The sequence below is a fragment of the Equus caballus genome, chromosome 2 (assembly GCF_041296265.1).
Source record: "Equus caballus isolate H_3958 breed thoroughbred chromosome 2, TB-T2T, whole genome shotgun sequence".
Classification (NCBI taxonomy): domain Eukaryota; kingdom Metazoa; phylum Chordata; class Mammalia; order Perissodactyla; family Equidae; genus Equus; species Equus caballus.
The window spans coordinates 32,003,310-32,021,873 of record NC_091685.1 but is presented as its reverse complement, the minus strand read 5'-3'; the positions used below and the strand labels follow the sequence as shown (position 1 = coordinate 32,021,873).

General features: G+C 57.3%; 1 protein-coding gene across 6 annotated transcripts in view; it reads left to right on the top strand.

Moving 5' to 3' along the window:
* The first annotated feature begins 2,527 nt into the window (after positions 1-2,527).
* EPHB2 (EPH receptor B2) overlaps positions 2,528-18,564 on the top strand; it is a 181,207-nt gene continuing 165,170 nt past the window's right edge. For 4 of the 6 annotated variants that reach the window (XM_070251488.1, XM_023635543.2, XM_023635544.2 and 1 more), the window contains exon 1: positions 3,070-3,273. In XM_070251488.1, coding sequence (XP_070107589.1) covers positions 3,213-3,273 — 61 coding nt within the window. In that variant the 5' untranslated portion in view covers positions 3,070-3,212. Of the gene's footprint in view, positions 2,633-3,069; positions 3,274-18,564 lie in introns of those variants that run through there. The other 2 variants (XM_070251468.1, XM_070251462.1) reach the window with 2 other exon arrangements.

The following is an 18,564-nucleotide window of genomic DNA, read 5'->3' as shown; positions in this document are numbered from 1 at the left end:
CGTCCATATAGAGGTCTTACAGCAGAACACAGGTTCTGGAAGAGCAGGGCCTTGTTGGGCAGGTCCGTGGCTGTGTCTCTGCCTCCCCAGGGTCTGGCATGTGGGAAGTGCCCACTTAATGTTTGTTAATCAAATGTGATTGAAAGAGACTTGGACCAATCAGGTCACTGAAGCCTAGTTCCAGCTGCACCTCCCTAAAACCTGCTGTGTGTGTCCTTGGGCAAGTCCTTTTTTCCCTCTCTGAGCCCCGATTTCCCCTTCCGAAAGAAGGAGCTCCCGCTGCTGCTGGCCGCCTGGCAGGATGGGCTGGCTGTGTGAGCATCGTGGAGCTGACGGGTGTGAACGCTGCTTTGTAAACTGTTACAGCGTGATGGCAAATGCGAGGAGCTGTTGTCATTAGACAAATGAAGCTTAAGGCGCCTCTTCCTCCACTGAGGAGGGGACGGGGTCAGATGCTCTCTGGGGCCGCCTGCCCCAGGGGTCGAGCGGTGTCCCGTCAGGCCGCTCACAGTCTGCAGGGGTGTAGAGATAAGATGCAAATTAGAAACAAACAAACACGGACTGACCATCTTTCAGGAAACAGATAATAGGTGCAAATGGTCTGAGGCAGGGGTGAGACCAAAGTCAATTAAAGCTCTTGGGGGGGGGGATGGAGTTGGGGGGGGGCAATCCAAGACATTAGAGTGGAGAGGGCAACCAGGTGGAGCACACAGCTGGGACAAAGGCACTGCCACAGAGACCAGTGAGGACGGGCCTGGCCAGACTACAAAACCCAGCCATCCCTTGGGATCCCAAATGGGGCACAAATTCACGTTTGGGGAGAAAAAGACGGGAGAGAAGGGGCCTTACTCTATTGTTATCACTACTCTTCTTTTCAGCCAGTTAAAGGCCCTGGACTGATGTCTATTTAGTTACATAACGTTGAGGGTGTTGCTTCCTTCTTTTGGCCTCGGTTTTCTTATCTGTGAAATGGGATGTGGGAAGTTTGACAAATGACTCCCTGAGCTCTATGCGTCTAGGAAAGGCACAAGGGGAATTGGCGCTGGGGTTGGACAGGCCTGGGGTTGATTCCTGGCTCTGACTGCTGTGTGCTGTGTGACCTTGGGCAAATTACTCATCTGGTCCTCAGTTTCGTCATCTGAAAAGGTCAGCACCTCCCTCATAGGGTTGAAAGACTGAGGGGAACAAGGCACAAACCAAGGTCAGCCTAGTGCTGGTACCAGATCCTTAATCAATGCCACTGCTGTTGCTATTTTGAGTCAAAAAGGGAGGTAGGTGCAGCTGGGGCGGGTGATGGTGACAAGGGCCTGGGGCATAGAAACTGGTCCAAAGAACTAAATCTACCCAGTGCATAACAGGCGCTCAAGAAACCCATCTTGAATTGGGAAGGGGCGGGGCACCTGGATGTTGGCACTGGTGAGGGCAATGGCCTGTGGCCGCTCTGTCCAGGAAAGGGAGTCTTGCCCCAGGACGGGCCAAGCTCAGGGGTTCTCAAACCCTGGGTTCCCTGGAGAGTCTGACAAGCAGGGACTGGAAATAAAGGCCAGCCCCACCCCAGCGGATGTTGACCGGGTCAAGGAGTCTGGAGGCTCAAGAGGGGGAAAATCTCCCATCCGCCTCACCCCATTTCCTTTCTCTCTGCTCACTTCTGCTTTCCAGGCAGTCTCTCCCAGCTTCCTAGGCCCACTTCCTCCTGGTGGCTTTCCAGGATGACACCCATTTCAGCTGGAATCTTCAAGCTTCAAAAGATGACCCAATTTTCCAAACCTTAGTTGGGGGTTTCAGAGCCTGTGGTGCCCTTTTCTTGGTATGGACGGTAGGGTGGGCCCTGAAGGGAGGGGACTGCTGGGACATTTTGGTCATTCGTGGGACAAAGGGACAGGAGAGGTCTTGGTGGCATAGGCTGAATTTAAACTATCTGTACCTCCACTGGGCTCTTACACCCACTCCACAGAGCAAGAAGCTTCTGGCTAAGTCTTGTTTGTCAGCAGTATGGCTTCTAAAGGCCAAGGGCCCTGGCTGGCCGGGTCAGTCCCGAAGGCCCCCTGCAGCCCGCCCACCATCCGGCCTCAGCGAAGCCTGTTAATGATGATGGTGATGAAGGCCGTCAGAGCAGGGCTGGGCCCACAGGGATGGAACGAGGGGTAGCGTCTGCCCGGAAGGGACAGCCATGCACAAAACCATGGCTGCACAGACAGGTCCATTCCAAGGGGGGGAAGGGGCTTCCTCAGATGCCCCCCATTGGCCTGCGCCACCCCCAAACTGCATGGGGAACAAGATGAACAGAGAGGAAATACAACGTACAGTTAGAAGGCTGCGCAGGGAGGGGCTGGTGGGCTCGCTCAGAACAAGGCAAGGAGGGTAGGCCCGGGGTCTGCCTGCCAGGGCCCGGCCCACCTCCACCGGAGTGACCCCCCCCAGGCCCTCGTGCCCGCGCCAAGGCCCGCTCTCCCAGGCGGAGGCCCCAGCCCAGCCCCAGCGCCTGGGAAAGCCGCCCGTTTTGTTCCCATCTTCCCCCCCCCCCCCCACCCCCGCCTTTTTTTTTCATTCATTGCAGTTCGGTCCCTTTCGGAGCCGCAGGGACCCGGGTGGCAGGGCTGAGGCGAGGGGGTGGCACTCCCGGCCCTGACAGGTAAGGCCAGCCCCCCGCTTTGGGCAGCCCCTTCCCAGTCCTCCCCCCGGGTCCCCGCTCCCTGCCCCTGTCAGCCGCGCCAGACGCTCTCCGGCTTTGCAGCATTCAATAAAAATTCAGAAACATTTGGGCTGAAATCGCTGCTTTATCTGGAGGAGCCACAGCGCCGGGAGAGACCACTGCTGCGCGGGGGGAGACCTGGGGCTCCGTCGCCCGGGGCGCGCGTGGGTTCCGCGCTCCGGCGCCCGCGTGGCCCCCGGGTGGCCCTGCGGAAGCGGGGGGCTGGGGCTCTGGGGGCGCGCGCGGCCCGCCGGGGTCCCGGGCGCACGCGGGGGGCGGCGGCCCGGCCGGGCTCCCCCCGCTCCCGTGGCTCAGGTGGGCCGTGCCCGGCGCTGGCGGAGCCCGGGTCCCCGTTCTGCCCGGGCTGGATGGCTCATTCTGCTGGCTGCGCGGTGGCGGCGGCTGTGTGTGCGCCGCGCCTCGCCGCTCCCCCCGGCCCCCCGAGCCCGGGGCGCGCGCTCCCGCCCGGGCCGCCCGGGCCCCCGCGGCGCCGCGGCCCGAGGCCCCGGGAAGCGCAGCCATGGCCCTGCGGAGGCTGGGGGCCGCGCTGCTGCTGCTGCCGCTGCTCGCCGCCGTGGAAGGTGAGCGGGCGGGCGGCGATGGGGGCGGGGAGCGGCCGGGCGCGGCGGCCGGCGGCGCCCACCTCCGCCCCGCGGCCCGCAAAGTTTGCCCGGGGGCTCGCGCCGGGCGCAGGTGGCCGCGGGGAGGTGTGTCCGGCCGCGGCGGGGGGCGCGGGCCCCGCGGGCGCCCGGGGAGCGGCGGACGCTGATTGACTGTGCCAGGAGGAGGCGAGGGACCATCTTGCCGAGGCTTTGTAGCCAGCCCGGCGAGCGCCGCCCAGGGCCGGGGGCTGCCCACGCGCGCTCGCCGCCTGGGCCCGGGCACCCCCTTCGCGCGGCTGGGCCTTGCGCGGCGCCGAGTGGAGGGGCGCCGGCCGGGGGGCCCGGCCGCAGTCGGGGCTGGAAAGTTTGGCAGGGAGCAGCGGGAGGGAGGCACCGCGCCGGCCGGGTGGGGGCTCCCGGTCCGCGCCCCCGGGAAGGGGTCGGCGCCCCGAAGAGCGGGGACTGGCAGAGTGGAAGTGAGCGCGCCAGCCCCCCGCGCCGGTGCCTGCCCATCGCCTGCGGCGTACAATGGGGTCCCCTCCCCGAGAGGACTAGGGGGGATGGGTCGGTGGGCATCTCTCCGCTGCGCGGAGTCTCCGGGCACCCCTGCCGGCCACCGCCCCTCTGGCGGCAGAGCTCAGCGTGGCCGCCGGAGCCCCGGGAACTCTCCAGCTGCCGCCAGGGCCAGACCAGATGCTCTTGCCATGTGTTGGCTTTGGCCAGGGTCTCTGGGCCCTCTCTCCGTGGCCTCGCGTGTTGGTCCCTCCGGAACCCCACGGAGACGGGGTGGCTGCCAGGTCTCCCGAGCCAGCTTGCTCTGGGAAAGTTAGTGGGGTCTGGGTGTGTCCACCAGAAATGGCCGAGCTTGCAGGGCAAGAAATGAATATGAATAATGGTTCTCGTGTTTACTGCACTTTACAGTTTTCAGAACACTTTACAGTTTATGAAGTAGTTTGCGCTCTACGCAGCTCTCTGTGCTTTACAACGTGCTGCACAGTTGACAAGGTACTTTAGGCTTTATGAAATGCTTTCCCACCCACGATTTTGTTGGATTCCCCAAAATCAGTCTCCCATGGAAGCCAGGTGGGTACGATTCCTACTTCCTCTTAATAGATGGGGAAACCGGGGCCCAGAAAAGTCAGTGTCTCCTGCAAGGCCATCGGGTGATAAAAATAGAAGCCGGGTCTGAGGTCTCTGAAGCCTATGTTCTGTTCATTTTGCTGGATCTTCTTGTCCCTAAACAGGGCCCTAAACAGGGGGACCCCTTCCAGGATTCTGCCACTCCAGGCTGAGGGGTGAAGCATGTGTACCCCTATCTCGGGCTGCGTTGGGGTGGTGGGAAGCCCCATTCCCTCTTGCAGCTCAAAACAAACAAACAAACAAACAAACCGATCAGACCAGGCATGGGGGCCGCAGCCCCTGGGAATGGCACGGTGGGGGACCCCGTGCTATAACTTCAGTTTCTCTCTCAGGAATGAGCACTGTAGGAACTGTGGATCAGCGGGTGGAGGGGTGTCGCTGGATGGCAGCCACAGTTTCTGGCACCGAGGCAGCTGTCCTCCGGCTCCTGGCGGGTTTGGCGGCTGCCTGTGGTTTCCCGGAGTGGGGCCGCTGGGGCACCGGTGGTGCCACGGGCCGTGGGTGTGGAGGGCAGCCCCGGGGCCTGGCTGCTGGCGAGAGCTCCCTGGAATAGGGCTGAGGTACCACTTAATAACTCCGGCTTTGGGGAAATGACTCACGCGTTGGCCCGCTATGCATTGCGATGTTTACAGTATTATGGGGAGCTTGGCATAAATATTGCTTTTTAGGTTGCTGTCAGCGGCTGGAGGGGAAGACAATTGGCCCCTCTTTCATTGGAAGAGGGCTGGGTGTGTTTCTAATTACCGTGGGGCAGATAGAAGGGCCTTGTCTGTCCGCCCATGGCCCTGGCAGGGGATGGTTGCAATCTGGTGGGCTTTGGCCAGACTGGACGCTGGGCCCTGGACACAGGGCTCATCAGCTGCTGATGTCACAGGAGGAGATGACCACTTGGGCAGCCACTGGGGGCGGGGGGGGGGGTGCACTGGGCACCCCAAACCTTGCTTCAGTGTGCCCTGGACACTGAGGATCTGGTCCGTCAGGGGTTACAGGGAGCTGGCCAAGTGGATGGGGAGACAGCGTGAGGTGGAGCTCAGGGGCCTTGCTTCTAACTTACGCTGGGACCCTGGGCCAGCTCCCTTCCTAGAGGGGCCTCAGTTTCTCCGGTGTGAATGGTCTAATTTCTCTCTTGGGATTCCGTCACACGCACCCTCCTTCCCTTTTCTGGGTCTCGGTTTCCTCATCCGTCAAAAGAGGGTGAACATAAGGCTGTCCTGCCTGTCTCACCGGGGGGTTCTGAAATGCAGACCAGAAAGGGGTGAGAGAAGTCCACTTCAAGGAACTGTGTATGGCCTTTAGGGGGCGGAAGATGGACTGGGCAGGGCTGCTTGTAGCACATCCCAGAAGAGACAGGATCCTTCCAGGAGCCGCACGGTCTGTGGAAACAAGTCTGAACCTTGGAGGGGTGGAGGCCAGCTCCTGGGGCTCCCCGTACCCAGAGACGGGCGGCCACCACGCCTCGCCCCTCCCCCGCCTCATACTCTGCAGTAACAAGGCTGTCCTGAGCATTGAGGCCCTGGGAAGTCCCAGCCTTTGGAACGTGGGAGAGGAGAGAGTGGGTGTATATATTGGGGGTGGCGGGGGGAAGCCTGGCATAGGATGACGAGCTTCGTAGCGCCCCTAAACCGTGAGACCCCCGAGGGAAACACAGGTCGAGCATCTGGAGTGGGCGCTTAGAGAGGGAACACGCCCAACAGGGGAAGAGGCCAGGGACAGACCAGCCACTAGATGGAATCCAGAGGTGCAAGTCTAGAGAAAACCGGTCTCCTTTGAGCGTTTCTGCGTTTGATCTCCAAATATTTATGGAGCTTCCTCTCTGGCTGGCGTGGTGCTGGGCCCTGGGGTGGGCAGGGCGACGGGGGACACGCCGATAGGGAAAACAGGTGGCAAGATCTGATGTGGGAAGTGTGTCCCAGAGTACCACCAGGAGGAAGCTGGGACCCACCTGGGGCAGCAGAGGCGGCTTAGGCTGCAAGAGAGTTGTTTCGTCTTCATGGCTTTATTCTTTGCCTCATTTTCTCATTACCCATTCTCCCTGCAATGAAACTCTCAGCCACCTGTCACACTCACGAGCTGTGTTCTGAAAAGTTAAGGCTGACTTTGGGACTCAGAGGGTGAGGAGGATTTTGCCTGGAAAAAGAAGGGGCATGTGTAAGGACACAGAGGCACCGCCTTAGGTGTATCTGAGGGGGATGGGTGCCGAGGGCAGCAGTGGGGGATGAGGCTGAGAATGGAGCGCAGGGCAGGCCCTGAAGGGCTAGGATGGAAGGCTGGGAAGTTTGAACTTGATGCTGAGGGCAGTGGGGAGCCAGTGAAGGTTCTTGAGCCACTGAGGGAGCTGGCCAGATTTGTCTCTGGAAAGATCACTGACTTCTAGTGTGCGGAATGTTTAGATGAGCCAGACCCCGTCTTGCCCAGTCTAGAAAAGACCAGCTTCTCTGTTCTCTGCTAGACTGTGAGCTCCCTGAGGGACCTCATCTGGCTCACTTTTGTGTCCACAGTAGTGGTGAAAAGAGCTCCGTCCAGATGCCGCCTCCCCAGAGGCCTTCCCTGATTGCCTCATCTAAAATAGACCCAGTGCGGCCGCTCTCGCTCCCGCCTGCTTTGTTTTGCTTCGTAACGCCCGGCGTCGCCTGAAATGTGCTGGCCTCCTTTTTCAGTGCCCACCTCGCCCTCTAGCCTGTAAACTCTGGGAGGGAGGGAGGAGGTTTCTGTCTGCCATGTTTGTCACGGCGTCCCCGGTGCCTGGAGCTGAGCCCACTCACGGGGACGCCCAGTAACTGAATGACACAGTCAGCTAAGGAACGTTGAATGAATGAATGTCGAGCGAACGAACGAATGAATGTAGTATACTGCGTTAAGCGGTAAGTATCAGGAGAATGATGCAGAGATGGAGGAGAGAGTCCTCTGGCCCAGGAGATGAAGGAGCTCTGCCTGGGGAGAAGCCAGGGGCTAGTGTGAGCAGGGGTCCAGGATGTAGGAAGGCAATGACCAGAGCAGTTCAGCCAGAGCTAGGGGTTCAGATGGACCAGCAGCAGCCAAGCACTCGACAAGTCCCCTTCTTTATGGGGGGAGCCTGCCTGCCCGCCCCCATTCACTTCTTGTCTCTCCCACCCCCGTCCCAGCCCTCTGCCGGGCCCACTTCTTGGGCATTACCTATCTAAGACCCAGCGACCTTGAGTGGGATTAATTTGGAATTGGTTTTCCTTTCATGTTTGTTTCTTCTGCTTCTCATTTTTAAAGGAAGCTGCTTTCATGTATCCGTCTTAGCCGGGAAATCAGGGCTTAGATTTAAAACCCAAATGGTGTAGAATTCAAAAGCAAGTCGACTTATTCATTCATTCCTCCATCCGTGCATATATTTTAAAAGAGTCACCGGGTACCCACTGCACGTCAGACGCTGGGTGGGAGAAGGGATTCCGGCTTTGGTGGGAACAAGGCCAGCCGCCTTCACAGGCGTGTGGGGCAGAAAAAGGCACAGCCTCCAGGGCCGTCAGACCAGGTTCCAGTCCCAGCGCCGCACGCCGTGTGCCCTGGGCGAGGAGCGTGGGCTCCCTGGACTTCCCCCCGTAAAGTGTCAGGCGCACGGCCGTGTGCATTAGACGCTGTTCTAGGCTCCTCCGCGGTCCCCTTCTTCGGAGCACCCGTGGGTGTGGTCAGTGATGGCTGTGTCCTAGTGGCCCCCGTTTTGGCATTTGGATTGTCCAGGCAACGGATCAGCCCTCAGTGTCTCCTCCAAACCATGGCACAGGCTCCCAGCTTCCCCGCGCCTTGGGACGGCAACCCTGCCAGCGTGGCGGACCCAGGACGCTGTCTCTGCCTCCTTCTCCAGGGCCCCATGGGGGCAAATACTCGGGCTCTTACACTAGGGGGCTCTCAGCTGCGGTCCCCGGGCCTCCTTAGTTCTGGGCGTGTGTGATCACCCTGAAATTATAATAGAATGTTGGACGTTAATATGGATTTTCCTGGGAAGAGGGGCCTTAGCTTTCAGAAGATTCTCAAAACAGTTGTGACGAGGAGCCTGCATGCAGGCACACGGTGGGGACTTGCTTCCCCGTCTCTGGAGCCCTCGGTTGGCCCCTCTGCCAGCCTTTCTGCCCTGCTCTGGCCCCTGTGCCCCTCAGGACGGGTGTCTTTCCTGCCTCTGGCCCCCTTTGCATCAGCCTCCCAGCCACAGTCGGGACGGGTTCTCTGGGCAGCGGTGCAGGGCTCTCAGCAGGGCCCGGCAGCTGGTCAGCTCTGCCTGCCCAGAGCTCACCTATGAGTTTACACTGGAGGTCGGACCCCTGCACGCAGAGAGACCCCTCCAGGAAGGGGCAGGTGGAGCTGGCTGGGCTGAGCAAGGCAGGGGAGTGTGCTCCCTCTGAGGGTGGAGGGGTGAGATCCGGGCGGCCTCCTGGCGGAGGTGGGCCTGGCCCACCCCTCCGACCAAGGTCCATCCCATCTCGTGGCCTGGCCTGCTTGCCTGACTTGGCTGGAGATTTGGTAGGTCAGGAACGAGGCTGCGGGATCCGTATTTTTAACACACTGCCCGGGTCTTTGCATCCGGCAGGCAGATATGCCTCCCAGTGACCCAAGATAAAACATGGGACTCCTGGGAAAGAGGAAGAGAAACCTCAGCGGGAAACTGGAAAAGACTGAAATGAAGTGACATCAGTCAGAGTTCGTGCGCACCGCCAGGCTGCCTCCCGCTGGTGAACAGGCGGGCTGGGCTGGGGGAGGGCAGGGCGGGAGAGAATGTTTGCACAGCCCAGGGTGGGGCGGGCCGTTGATCGCGACAGCACCTGGAAGCTTCTTGATTGGGATCAGCTCAGGCTGATAAGGCTGCCTTGAAAGCGTTTTAGGGCCTTTTAAAGCGGCTTCCTTGCGAAGAGTGGGAGAGGGGACACCTGTCTCTCTGGAGCCCCTGTGTCACCTGGGGGACTTGCCTAGCCCACCTTAGCCTGGGCTCTGTGAGGCAAGCTCCATGGCGCCATCTGTTGCCCTGCTGCAGCCCCTGGGGGAGGAGACCTTATCTGCTTTGTGGCCTTGAGCAGGTGATGCCCTCTCTGAGCCTCAGTCTCCTAATCTGTAAACTGGAGGTGCTGCCTGTCGGAGGCTCCTGGTGAGGATTCAGTGGGATCCTGTATACGGTGCCCAGCAGAACAGCCTGACCTGCGGCTCGACCTGCTGTTCATTAGTTGTCATTACTGTGAACTGTCAGCACCCTCACTCCTTGCCAGACTTGGTCCTTAGCCCTTTCGCCTAGCGCTGACCACTTTTTCTCTTGTTCAACGAGCAGCAGCAAAGCCTGGGGGTTACAAGAAGGGTGTTTGGAGTCAGACCGTCCTTTACTGTGTGTCATCTGGCCGGTTACTTAACCTCTCTGAGCCCTCGTTCCCTCCTCTCTAAAATGAGGATGCTCATAGTTCCTAGCTCTTGGGGTGGTTGTGGGGAATGAATGTGTTCATCCATGAAGCTGACTGACCAAGTGCATGCCTCACGTGTGATAAGCACGCAGTGAATATTAACTGTGGCTGTTATTGCTCGATACCGATGGGAAAACTGGATTCAGAGTAGGGGACATGGGTCCCATTTTACTGGGGGGACTCTGCCTCCGGCTCCCCACCAGCCCCTCTTCACTCGACCGCAGGGAAAAGCCGAAGATAGAGTTAAGCTCGGAGTCTGTCTGACTCTCGTGGGTGGCTGGGCGGCCCTCCGGCCTGCCTCTCTGGTTCCCATCCAGGTTTTCCTCAAAGGCCCCTTGCCCCCTGTCCGCCCCCGTCCCCTCCACCCCAGTTTGGCCTCCTGATCCCAGGAAAGGGGCAGGATCTTCTGTGGCTGTGCCTCCTTCTTGGCCCTGTGCCTGCCCGGCACCGACCTCCATGCCGTGCTGATGACAATAGCCGCCCATTCCCGTGCCAGCGGCTCCGCTGAGAGCACTGTCTGTGTCATCTCCTGCAGTCTCTCCGACGGCCCCACCACACGGTTTCGTTATTAGCCCATTTTACGGATGTGGACGCCGCAGCTCAGAGAGTGACTAGCTCGGGGACACCACCTGAGAGTGGGACACAGGGATTCAAACCCAGGTCTGGGGGGCTCCGGAGCTCATGCTCTTCACTGCCACTCGAGCCACTTCTGGAATGTGCCTCCCAGCTCAGAGGAAGGGCCCGGCTCTGGCAGGGTCTCCAAGGCAGCCGTCCAGCCTCTGACTCCATCAACATCCTGAGATAATGCGAGCGGGAGGGTTCTGGAACTCACAAACCTGCCATAAAAATGCAATCTCTGTCATAATGGTCAGAATAATGTTGTTCTAACTTAGACAAATCGGGTGTTAAGTCGTTACGTTGTACGGGGCGCCTCCGTGGAGAACTGAGGCCGTGGAACAGTCACAGGGCTGTTTGTAGCCTGTGCTTCCAAATCCATTAGCTCATCCGGTTTTCTCAGCAGCTCCGTAAGTGGGCAGAAGCCGCGGGGCCACTTTAGAGATGAGGAAACTGAGGCCTGGGGGGGCATCACGCCGCTCGTCCAAGGTCAGTGGCCAAACCAAGCTCGAAGCCCAAGGCCAGTCCCAATGGCCCAGAGCTTGTCATTCTAATTTGCATTTTCAGCCAACATTTAAAACTCAAGAGATTTTCCAGAGAAATCCTGTTTCTGGCTTCTGTGAAAAGTCAGACAATCTGGCTTCGCTGGGCCCACGTTCCCACATGGCCACAGTTGGCTGGAGCCGGATGGTGGCTGCCTCTTCAGACAGAAGACGTGGGCACTGGGGGTAACTCGCCACCAGCTTGAGTCCCACGTTTGCATTCCTTGCCGGCCTCTGTCGACTTCGAGTTGGCCTCCTGGATCTGCCCGTCCCTTGGTGTGACCTGGAGTAAGTTGCTTCTCCTCCCTGGGCCTCAGCGGCCTCGTCTATAAAGTGAGGGGCTGGGACTCCGTGATTGTGGAGGCCCCTTCCAGCTCCAGGACTCAGTGCCCAAGGCCAGGGTCCAGGCAGGGGAGGGCAGAGCTATAAAACGTCCAGGCTCCACCCCTCGAAAGTGTATCTGTTATCCATCGCTGCCTAACAAGCCACCCCAAAACATCTTGGCTTAAAACAACAATGGCTGGGGTTCAGCTGGGCCTTTATTCTGCTCCGTGTGGTGCCCGCCGGGATCACTCATGAGTTTGAACTCAGCTAGGTTGTGCTGGCAGGTCCATCGTGGCCTCACATTCATCTTTGAGGCCCTGGCAGGGATGTCTGGAACCTGGGCCCCTCTCTCACCAGTCGGTAGTCTAGACGGAGCTTTTCTGCGTGGCAGGCGGCTCCCAAGAGGGTGAAGCAGAGGCTGCAAGCCTTCTTGAGGCTCTGTTGTCGCAAAACATCACCTCTGCAGCCAAAGCAAGTCACAAAGCCGGCTCAGATTCATCCGGGCTTCCTTATAGGTTCAAGGTCAGGGAAAATCCCCTGGGCTTGCTTTTCTGTTTAGTCGTTAAAGGGAAGCCTCGCTTCTTGCTCAATGATTTAACACCAAACATTTGGCTATGCGTTGCCCATCGTCTTGAACCTGTCTCTGGGGTGATCTCAGAGGTCTGGGTCCCCACTTCCCACCCGCTTCGTTTGCGCACGTCTCCGCGTGCTCTGGGCCAACCTGTGGTCCAGGTTGGTCTTAGATTTAGACGATGCTGAATGGGAGGTTAGTGCTGCGTTTAGCCTGGCAGGCTGTGTCCGTGGCCGTATTTGGAGACTGTCTGCCACAAGCAGTTTACTGTCCATGCAGGTGTGGGTAACAGGAAGCCAGACACCTTACTCTCTCCCTTCTGTCCCGCCCCACCCCCAGCACTTACCTCCCAGCATTGGCTTCCGGTGTTATCTGTCTCCCCAGAGAGGGCGGGACTCTCCGCTTATAACCATCCCTGGCACAAGACTCCCTCTTGATAGACGCTAAATAGATGTTTGTGCAGTAAAGGAACCTACAAATTAATGAAAAACAGCAGCCCAGAGTCACAGCTATTCAAGACCTGGCATGAGGCTTGAAGCCAGGGGAGGCGGCCCTGGGCTGGTAGGAGTGAATTTGGAGGAGGGGGGTCCATGGTGCCCCTGTACCCTGGGGCAGGTCATGTCATGCCTCTGGGCCTCAGTTTCTCTATCGGCAAATCGGGGATCATGATTTCAGCCACATCAGAAGGCTGTGCCAGGAGCCACTGTGTTCTTCTTTCAACTAGAAAAGAACCTGTGACAGTGTGGCTGTGGTTTGTCACTCCCATCGTGGCCAGGGGCCACCATGGGAGTAGGGAAGCGTTGGAGGAAACTAAAAATCTAAAGGCGTTGGTCAGCTGCTCTCAGTTCTGAGTTTGGACCACAGGTTGGCCCAGAGCACGTGGAAATGTGTGAAAATGGTGAAGTGGGTGGGTGGGGGCCACTGAGCTCTGAGCATCACCTCCAAAGAGACGTTGCAGACAACGGGCGAGGCAGAGTCAAATTTTATGTGTTAAATCATTGAGCAAGAAATGGGGCTCCCCTTGCTGACTGATCAAGGAATTAAGGCCAGTGTCATGTAGAGAGTAAGTCACAGGGCTCCTGGCCAGAGACCCCAGACTCTCACGCTGGACCCAGTTGTGAGTGAGGTGAGCTGGGTGTTAGACAGACAGCAGTGCCCCTGGGAGAGCACGGGTCCTGTCTTAAGAAGGCGGGCGCTACCCACCCACTTCTGACCGTGTTGCCAGGATCAGTGTCCTATTTTACCAGATCCTCTGATGGGTAAAGTACTGATGTTTAGGGAAAAACTGAGTTTTATTTATTTTTTATTTTTATTTATTTATTTATGTATTTATTTTTAAAGATTGGCCCTGAGCTAACATCTGTTGCCAATCTTCTCTCTTTTTTTTCCCTTTTTCTCCCAAAGCCCCCTAGTACATAGTTGTATATTCTAGTTGTGGGTCCTTCTAGTTGTGGCATGTGGGACGCCACCTTAGCAGACTTGATGAGTGGTGCTAGGTCTGCACCCAGGATCCCAACCGGTGAAACCCTGGGCCGCCGAAGCAGAGTGCGCGAACTTAACCACTCGGCCACAGGGCCAGCCCCCCCAAAAACTGATTTTTAAATGTTTGTTCAGTTTGTTCTAAAATATAGTCCTGGCCAAACCAAACCATGTTTACAGGCTGGATTTGGCTCCCTGGCTGGCAGTTTACAAGCTCTAGTTTACGTGTTTGGGGGAGAGAAATAGCAAGGGTCTCGTTACTACCATGCTACAGATGGAGAAGTGAGGTTCAGAGAGCTGAAGTGACTTACCCATGGTCACACAGCTCGCAGGCAGTGAGGGTGTGAGAAATGTCTTCTAACCTTGAAATGGGGAGTCTCTTTTTCTGTAACTTCCCTCCGTGGTTCCTGTTTCTGCCTTCTAGAACAATCCAGCAGCATCAGCTCCTTCTTGCAGGCGTCTACCATGTCTGAAAGCAGAGAGCAAGGCTTCCTTTGGTTTCTCTTTTGAGGGCAGAGTCGGTGGGGTGGAAAGCACGGAGTCCTAGAGTCGGGCCATGCCGTGGGACCTCTTGCTCTGACACTTAAAACAGGATGACCCTGGCCCTTTCCACTTACCTCTTTGAGCCTCAGTTTCCTCCACTGTCAAGCGGGGTTAGGAAAGGCTTCCTGGAAGAGGCGGCTTCTAAGAGGATTCTTAAGGAGGAGCCCGGCGAAGAACCGGCGAGGCAGGCATTCCCAGCAACGGGCCGCCATCTGCGAAGATCGAATAGGAGGCTTGCAAGTGTGTATCGTACTGGGGGAGCTGGAAAGAGGCCTGTGTGGCTGAGAACAGGGCATGCCAAGCGCTGGGGCGGGGTGCAAGCTGCCTGGCCTCAGCAGGGAGAGAGCGTGGGGTCAACATTCCCATTATGGCGACGACATATGTCCACAGCACCAACTTGTCACTTGGCCTGAGTCCATGGGAAGCCGGAAGGACAAAAAGCATCTGAAACGTGTAAGTGGGGAGAAAGCGGCTTAGTGCACAGTGGGATGCGTCCCGCCTGAATGGGGCTTCTCCGCCTCTCTGGGGGAGGCAGAGCCTGGGAACAGCCTCAGCCAGAGCCCGCAGGGCCCTTCTGGAACCCGCGAAACGCCGTGGCCCAGGGAGTCTGTTCGAGTCAGGGCCCCGGCCGGCACGTCCCCTTGCCTGTCCCCATCAGCGTCAGCTGTCACTTCCCGTGGCCTCAGATGGCAGCTCCTGCAGCTCTGGGGAGCACAGTCGAAAGGCCCCCGAGCTGCCAAGGAGACCCTGACGCTGGGTGTCCCCGAGCCGGCCCGGAAGCCCCGCCATGCCAGCAAAGCTCAGCCCTCCCTTCTGAGCGGCCCCTTCTGGAGTTGAAAGGGTTCCGATGTCCCCTTGGCCTGGGTCCAGGGACAGAGAGGAGGCAGGAGACATGGGGGAAGATCCTGGACTTCAGAGACAGGCAGACTGTTCGAGTCCTGTGCCTGGCACACCGCAGGACTTGAATACTGCCAGCGATTGGGAAGAACAGCCCGTGTTACCTACAGCCGACCAAGTTCTCCCCCGTATGACCTCATCCAGTCCTCACCAGGGCCTGCGAGGGGACTCTCAGTGGCTGCTTCTTTTCGGAAGACGGAAGAAATACTCAGAGGTTAAGTAACTCACAGCCACATGTGAGCTTGGGACCTACAGCCGGTCTGCTTGGCAGCAAGGCCTGTCCCACCAAACTCTGGGGGCCCACTTTTCTCCCCTCTGGGTTCACCCCTGTTGTAGCCACCAGAGGACAATCCAGGGCAGCAGATGGCAGCTTCGCTCCCTGATGGAGTCAGACAAGGGCCTTTCTCTCTGGGAGTCGAGGCTGGTGGACTTGGGAAAACTGGGAACTGGCCCAGGGTCCGCAGTTAACCAAGAGGCAATGAGGACTCAGGCCTTTGGGCTTCTGGAATCCACCATGCTGTTTCACGTTGCCTGGGTACCCTTCTCACTTTCTCTCTCTGGCTGTTTCCTGCTGCTGCTTATTAAGACCAAGCTTGCGTCTCCTCCTGTTTGAAGACTGCCATGTCCTCTCTCTCTGGTCCCTCCCCCTTCTGTGTGCAGGGTTGAACCTCCTGTCCTTGTTGGTCTCTGTGTTCTTGGTGGCACCTTGTATGTACCTCTTTTATGTTGCCCAGGTTAGGCCATACTGTGCACTGTGTCATCATGTCTGGTTTCCCCCACCCATAATGGGAGATCCTCAACCATACTGGCTGGATAGGGTACAGTTGGATAGGTGGGTGGCAGCTGAGTGGTTGGATGGGTGCTGGAGTGATTGATGGTTGGATGGATGAGTGGCTGGATGGATGATAATTGCATGGATTGGATGGTTGCGTGAATGATGGGCAGGTTGATGGCAGTTGGATGGTTGGATGGATGGATGGATAGATAAATAGATGGATAATGGCAGGATGATTGCATGTTTTAGATAGTTGGGTGGATAAATAGATGGAAGAATGAACAAACACCAAAAACCAGAGTGCATTTCTCCCCCTCAGATTCCCTTTGGTATCTGGACTGTGATATTTCCTTATTCTCCAGTTTCTGGGCTTAGAAAGAGCTGGCAAACAGCATACTCCCCAGGTTTGGAGAAACCTTCTAAGCCTTTGACTGTGGATTTGCCAAAGTTTCTGCACTGGGGACTTCCGGAGAAGTTGGCCCCCAAAGTGAATTTCTGTAAAGTAAATCCTATTTTCCCATTGACTTGGCTCGCACTTTTGGAGACACGTCCCTGCTGTCAGAGGCCGGTGCTCTCGGAGGCTGGTGACAGGTGGGGGAAGAACTGGAACTCCCCTGGGCATCAGCTGCCCCGAGCTTCCACTCACTCAACCTTGAGAGCAGACTGATGCTGGCCAGGAGCACGGGAGCTTGGTGCCAGGGGAAACAGATTTGGCATCTGGTCCCAGAAGCCTCAGCTGCCAGTGGGATGCTACGCTGCTAGGCTTCTGGGATAGCACGCTCAGTCTCCTCCAGACTTAACTGTTTCCATTCAACTGTCCATACATCCTTCCTTCCTTCCCATAATCTCACCCTCTGTCCTTCCATCCATCCATCCATTCATCCATCCACCCACTCATTCATCTGAATATCCATTCAACAATCATTTATGAAAGCTTCCAGGATGCTGGGGAAACAGAGAGGAGTTAAACAGAATTGACGTCATAATTTCAGAGTTATATCCCTGGAGAGGGGGAGGCAAGGTCTCCTTCCTTTTCCATCTCTTCCTTCCTTTCTCTTTCTCTTCTCTTCCTCTTCCATCATCAGCATCGTCCTCATAGCAGCCTCCCACTATTAAGACCCTATTAAGTGCTAGGCACCATACTAGCTGCTTTTCTGACATGTTCTCGTTTATTCCCCTCGACAACCCTGCATAATAGTTACTAACACTTGTTTTGCAGATAAAAAAAGCAGGTTCAGAGATGTTCAGTGATGTGATTAATACATACTTGTGTGTAAGATGGAATATGTTGAGAGCAAGGGGAAAGAGTTCGAGCCTGGGCTGGCAGGAAAGGCGTATCTGGCTGGGTAGTGACACACCGTGAAAGGAATGAAGGGCCTTCTTAGCAGAGCCAGCAGCCTGAGCAAAGGCCTAGAGGCCGGAAAGGGGCAGGTTTGTAGAAGCCACAGTGAATGAAAGTGTGCGAAGGAGAGAAATGGGAGAAGAGGCTGGCGGAGGAGGCTGAGCCGCGTACCAGAGGCCTTGAGGGACAGCCTTCGGCGTTTGGCCTTGATGCTGGAGGCAGTAGGGAGCCAAGGAAGAAACCAGAGGCAGGGAGGCGCTCAGGAAGATGGCCGTGGAGGGTGGCGTCGGGGGGCATCCAGAGCAGGGAGAGGCAGGCTGCAGCCAGGAGGGGCTGCATGGGTCTGGCCTCGATTAAGCCAGACCCCGGGTGCAAGCTAGTCCTGCCCAGCCTGCTCCTCTGGCCAAGGGAGGGACCAGGATGTAACAGACATGCTGGGAGGTGGGCCAGAATGCTGGGGACTATGGGAGGGTGAACATGTCGGGGGAGGGCAGCTTCCTGGCCCCTTCTCTGCCCCCCCAAAGCCTTCCAGCTCCCAGAGGGCTCCTCAGCGTCTGGTCCTACCCTACCTCTTCACCCCTCGGTGCCAGGGAAAGGCTGTGGGCACCCTGCTGGGGCTCAGCTCTTCCACAGAACCCAGACAACCCAAGCAGCACCCTGGGGACCATCCCAGAATGCAAAATATCAGAGCTGGACATATGGGGAAACTGAGACCCAGAAAGGGGCAGCACCGGCCTGAGGTCACACACAGCCAGTTGCAAGCCTGGAACTTGGGGCTATGTCTGTAACCACTGAAACTCTTTCTGAGGGAGATAAGACCTTCAAAGTCAGTGGCTCCCTTTTCTAGCTGTAGAGACTTGGATAAATTATTTAACATCTGCCTCTGCCCTTTTGAGAATGAGATAGGATAAAATAAATAATGGAAATTTTAAAATTTACTTAACCATCTGATCTTCAGTTTACCGTTCTGTAAAATGGGAATAATAATGATGCCAAAAGTAAAGCAGCATTTTGTCATCGTCTTTCTCCCCGTAAGAAGGTAAGCTTCATAACAGCAGGGACTTTTGTCTCTAGTTTGCAAGTGTCCGGCATGGTGCCTGGGACGGAGCAGGTGCTCAGTAATAACAAATGAATGAATGAGTGAGGAGTAGCCATCATTCGTGGGCTCCTTACAATGTGCCAGACACAGCAAAGAGCCCTCTACATGCAGAATCCTGCTTCATCCTCAGGACAGCCCCGCAGAATAGGAATGATTATACCCACTTTACAGAGGAGGAAACCGAGGCTCACAGAGATGACATGTGACTTGCCCATGGTCACAGGCTTCCTGGGCGATGGAGCTGGGATTGACTGCAGGCTGCATGGCTGCACGGCGGCTACAGAGCTGAGCCGTTTCTGGGACTGTTTCTGGGCCTGGCACAGAGCGGAGGCTGTGTGTATGGTGTCCCCTGCCGTGTTCTTCCCGTTCCCTTCCCTGGACCTCACTTGCCCTGTCTGGAAAGCCCCGAGGCTGGACTCTGACCTTCTCAGGGTTCTTCCACATGGACCTCCTAGGCTAACTGCCCTAGATTGTTCTGCGGATTGTGACCGACCCTCATCCTGAAGGGAAGAGACCTGGAGGGTTCTCGACGGTCGCT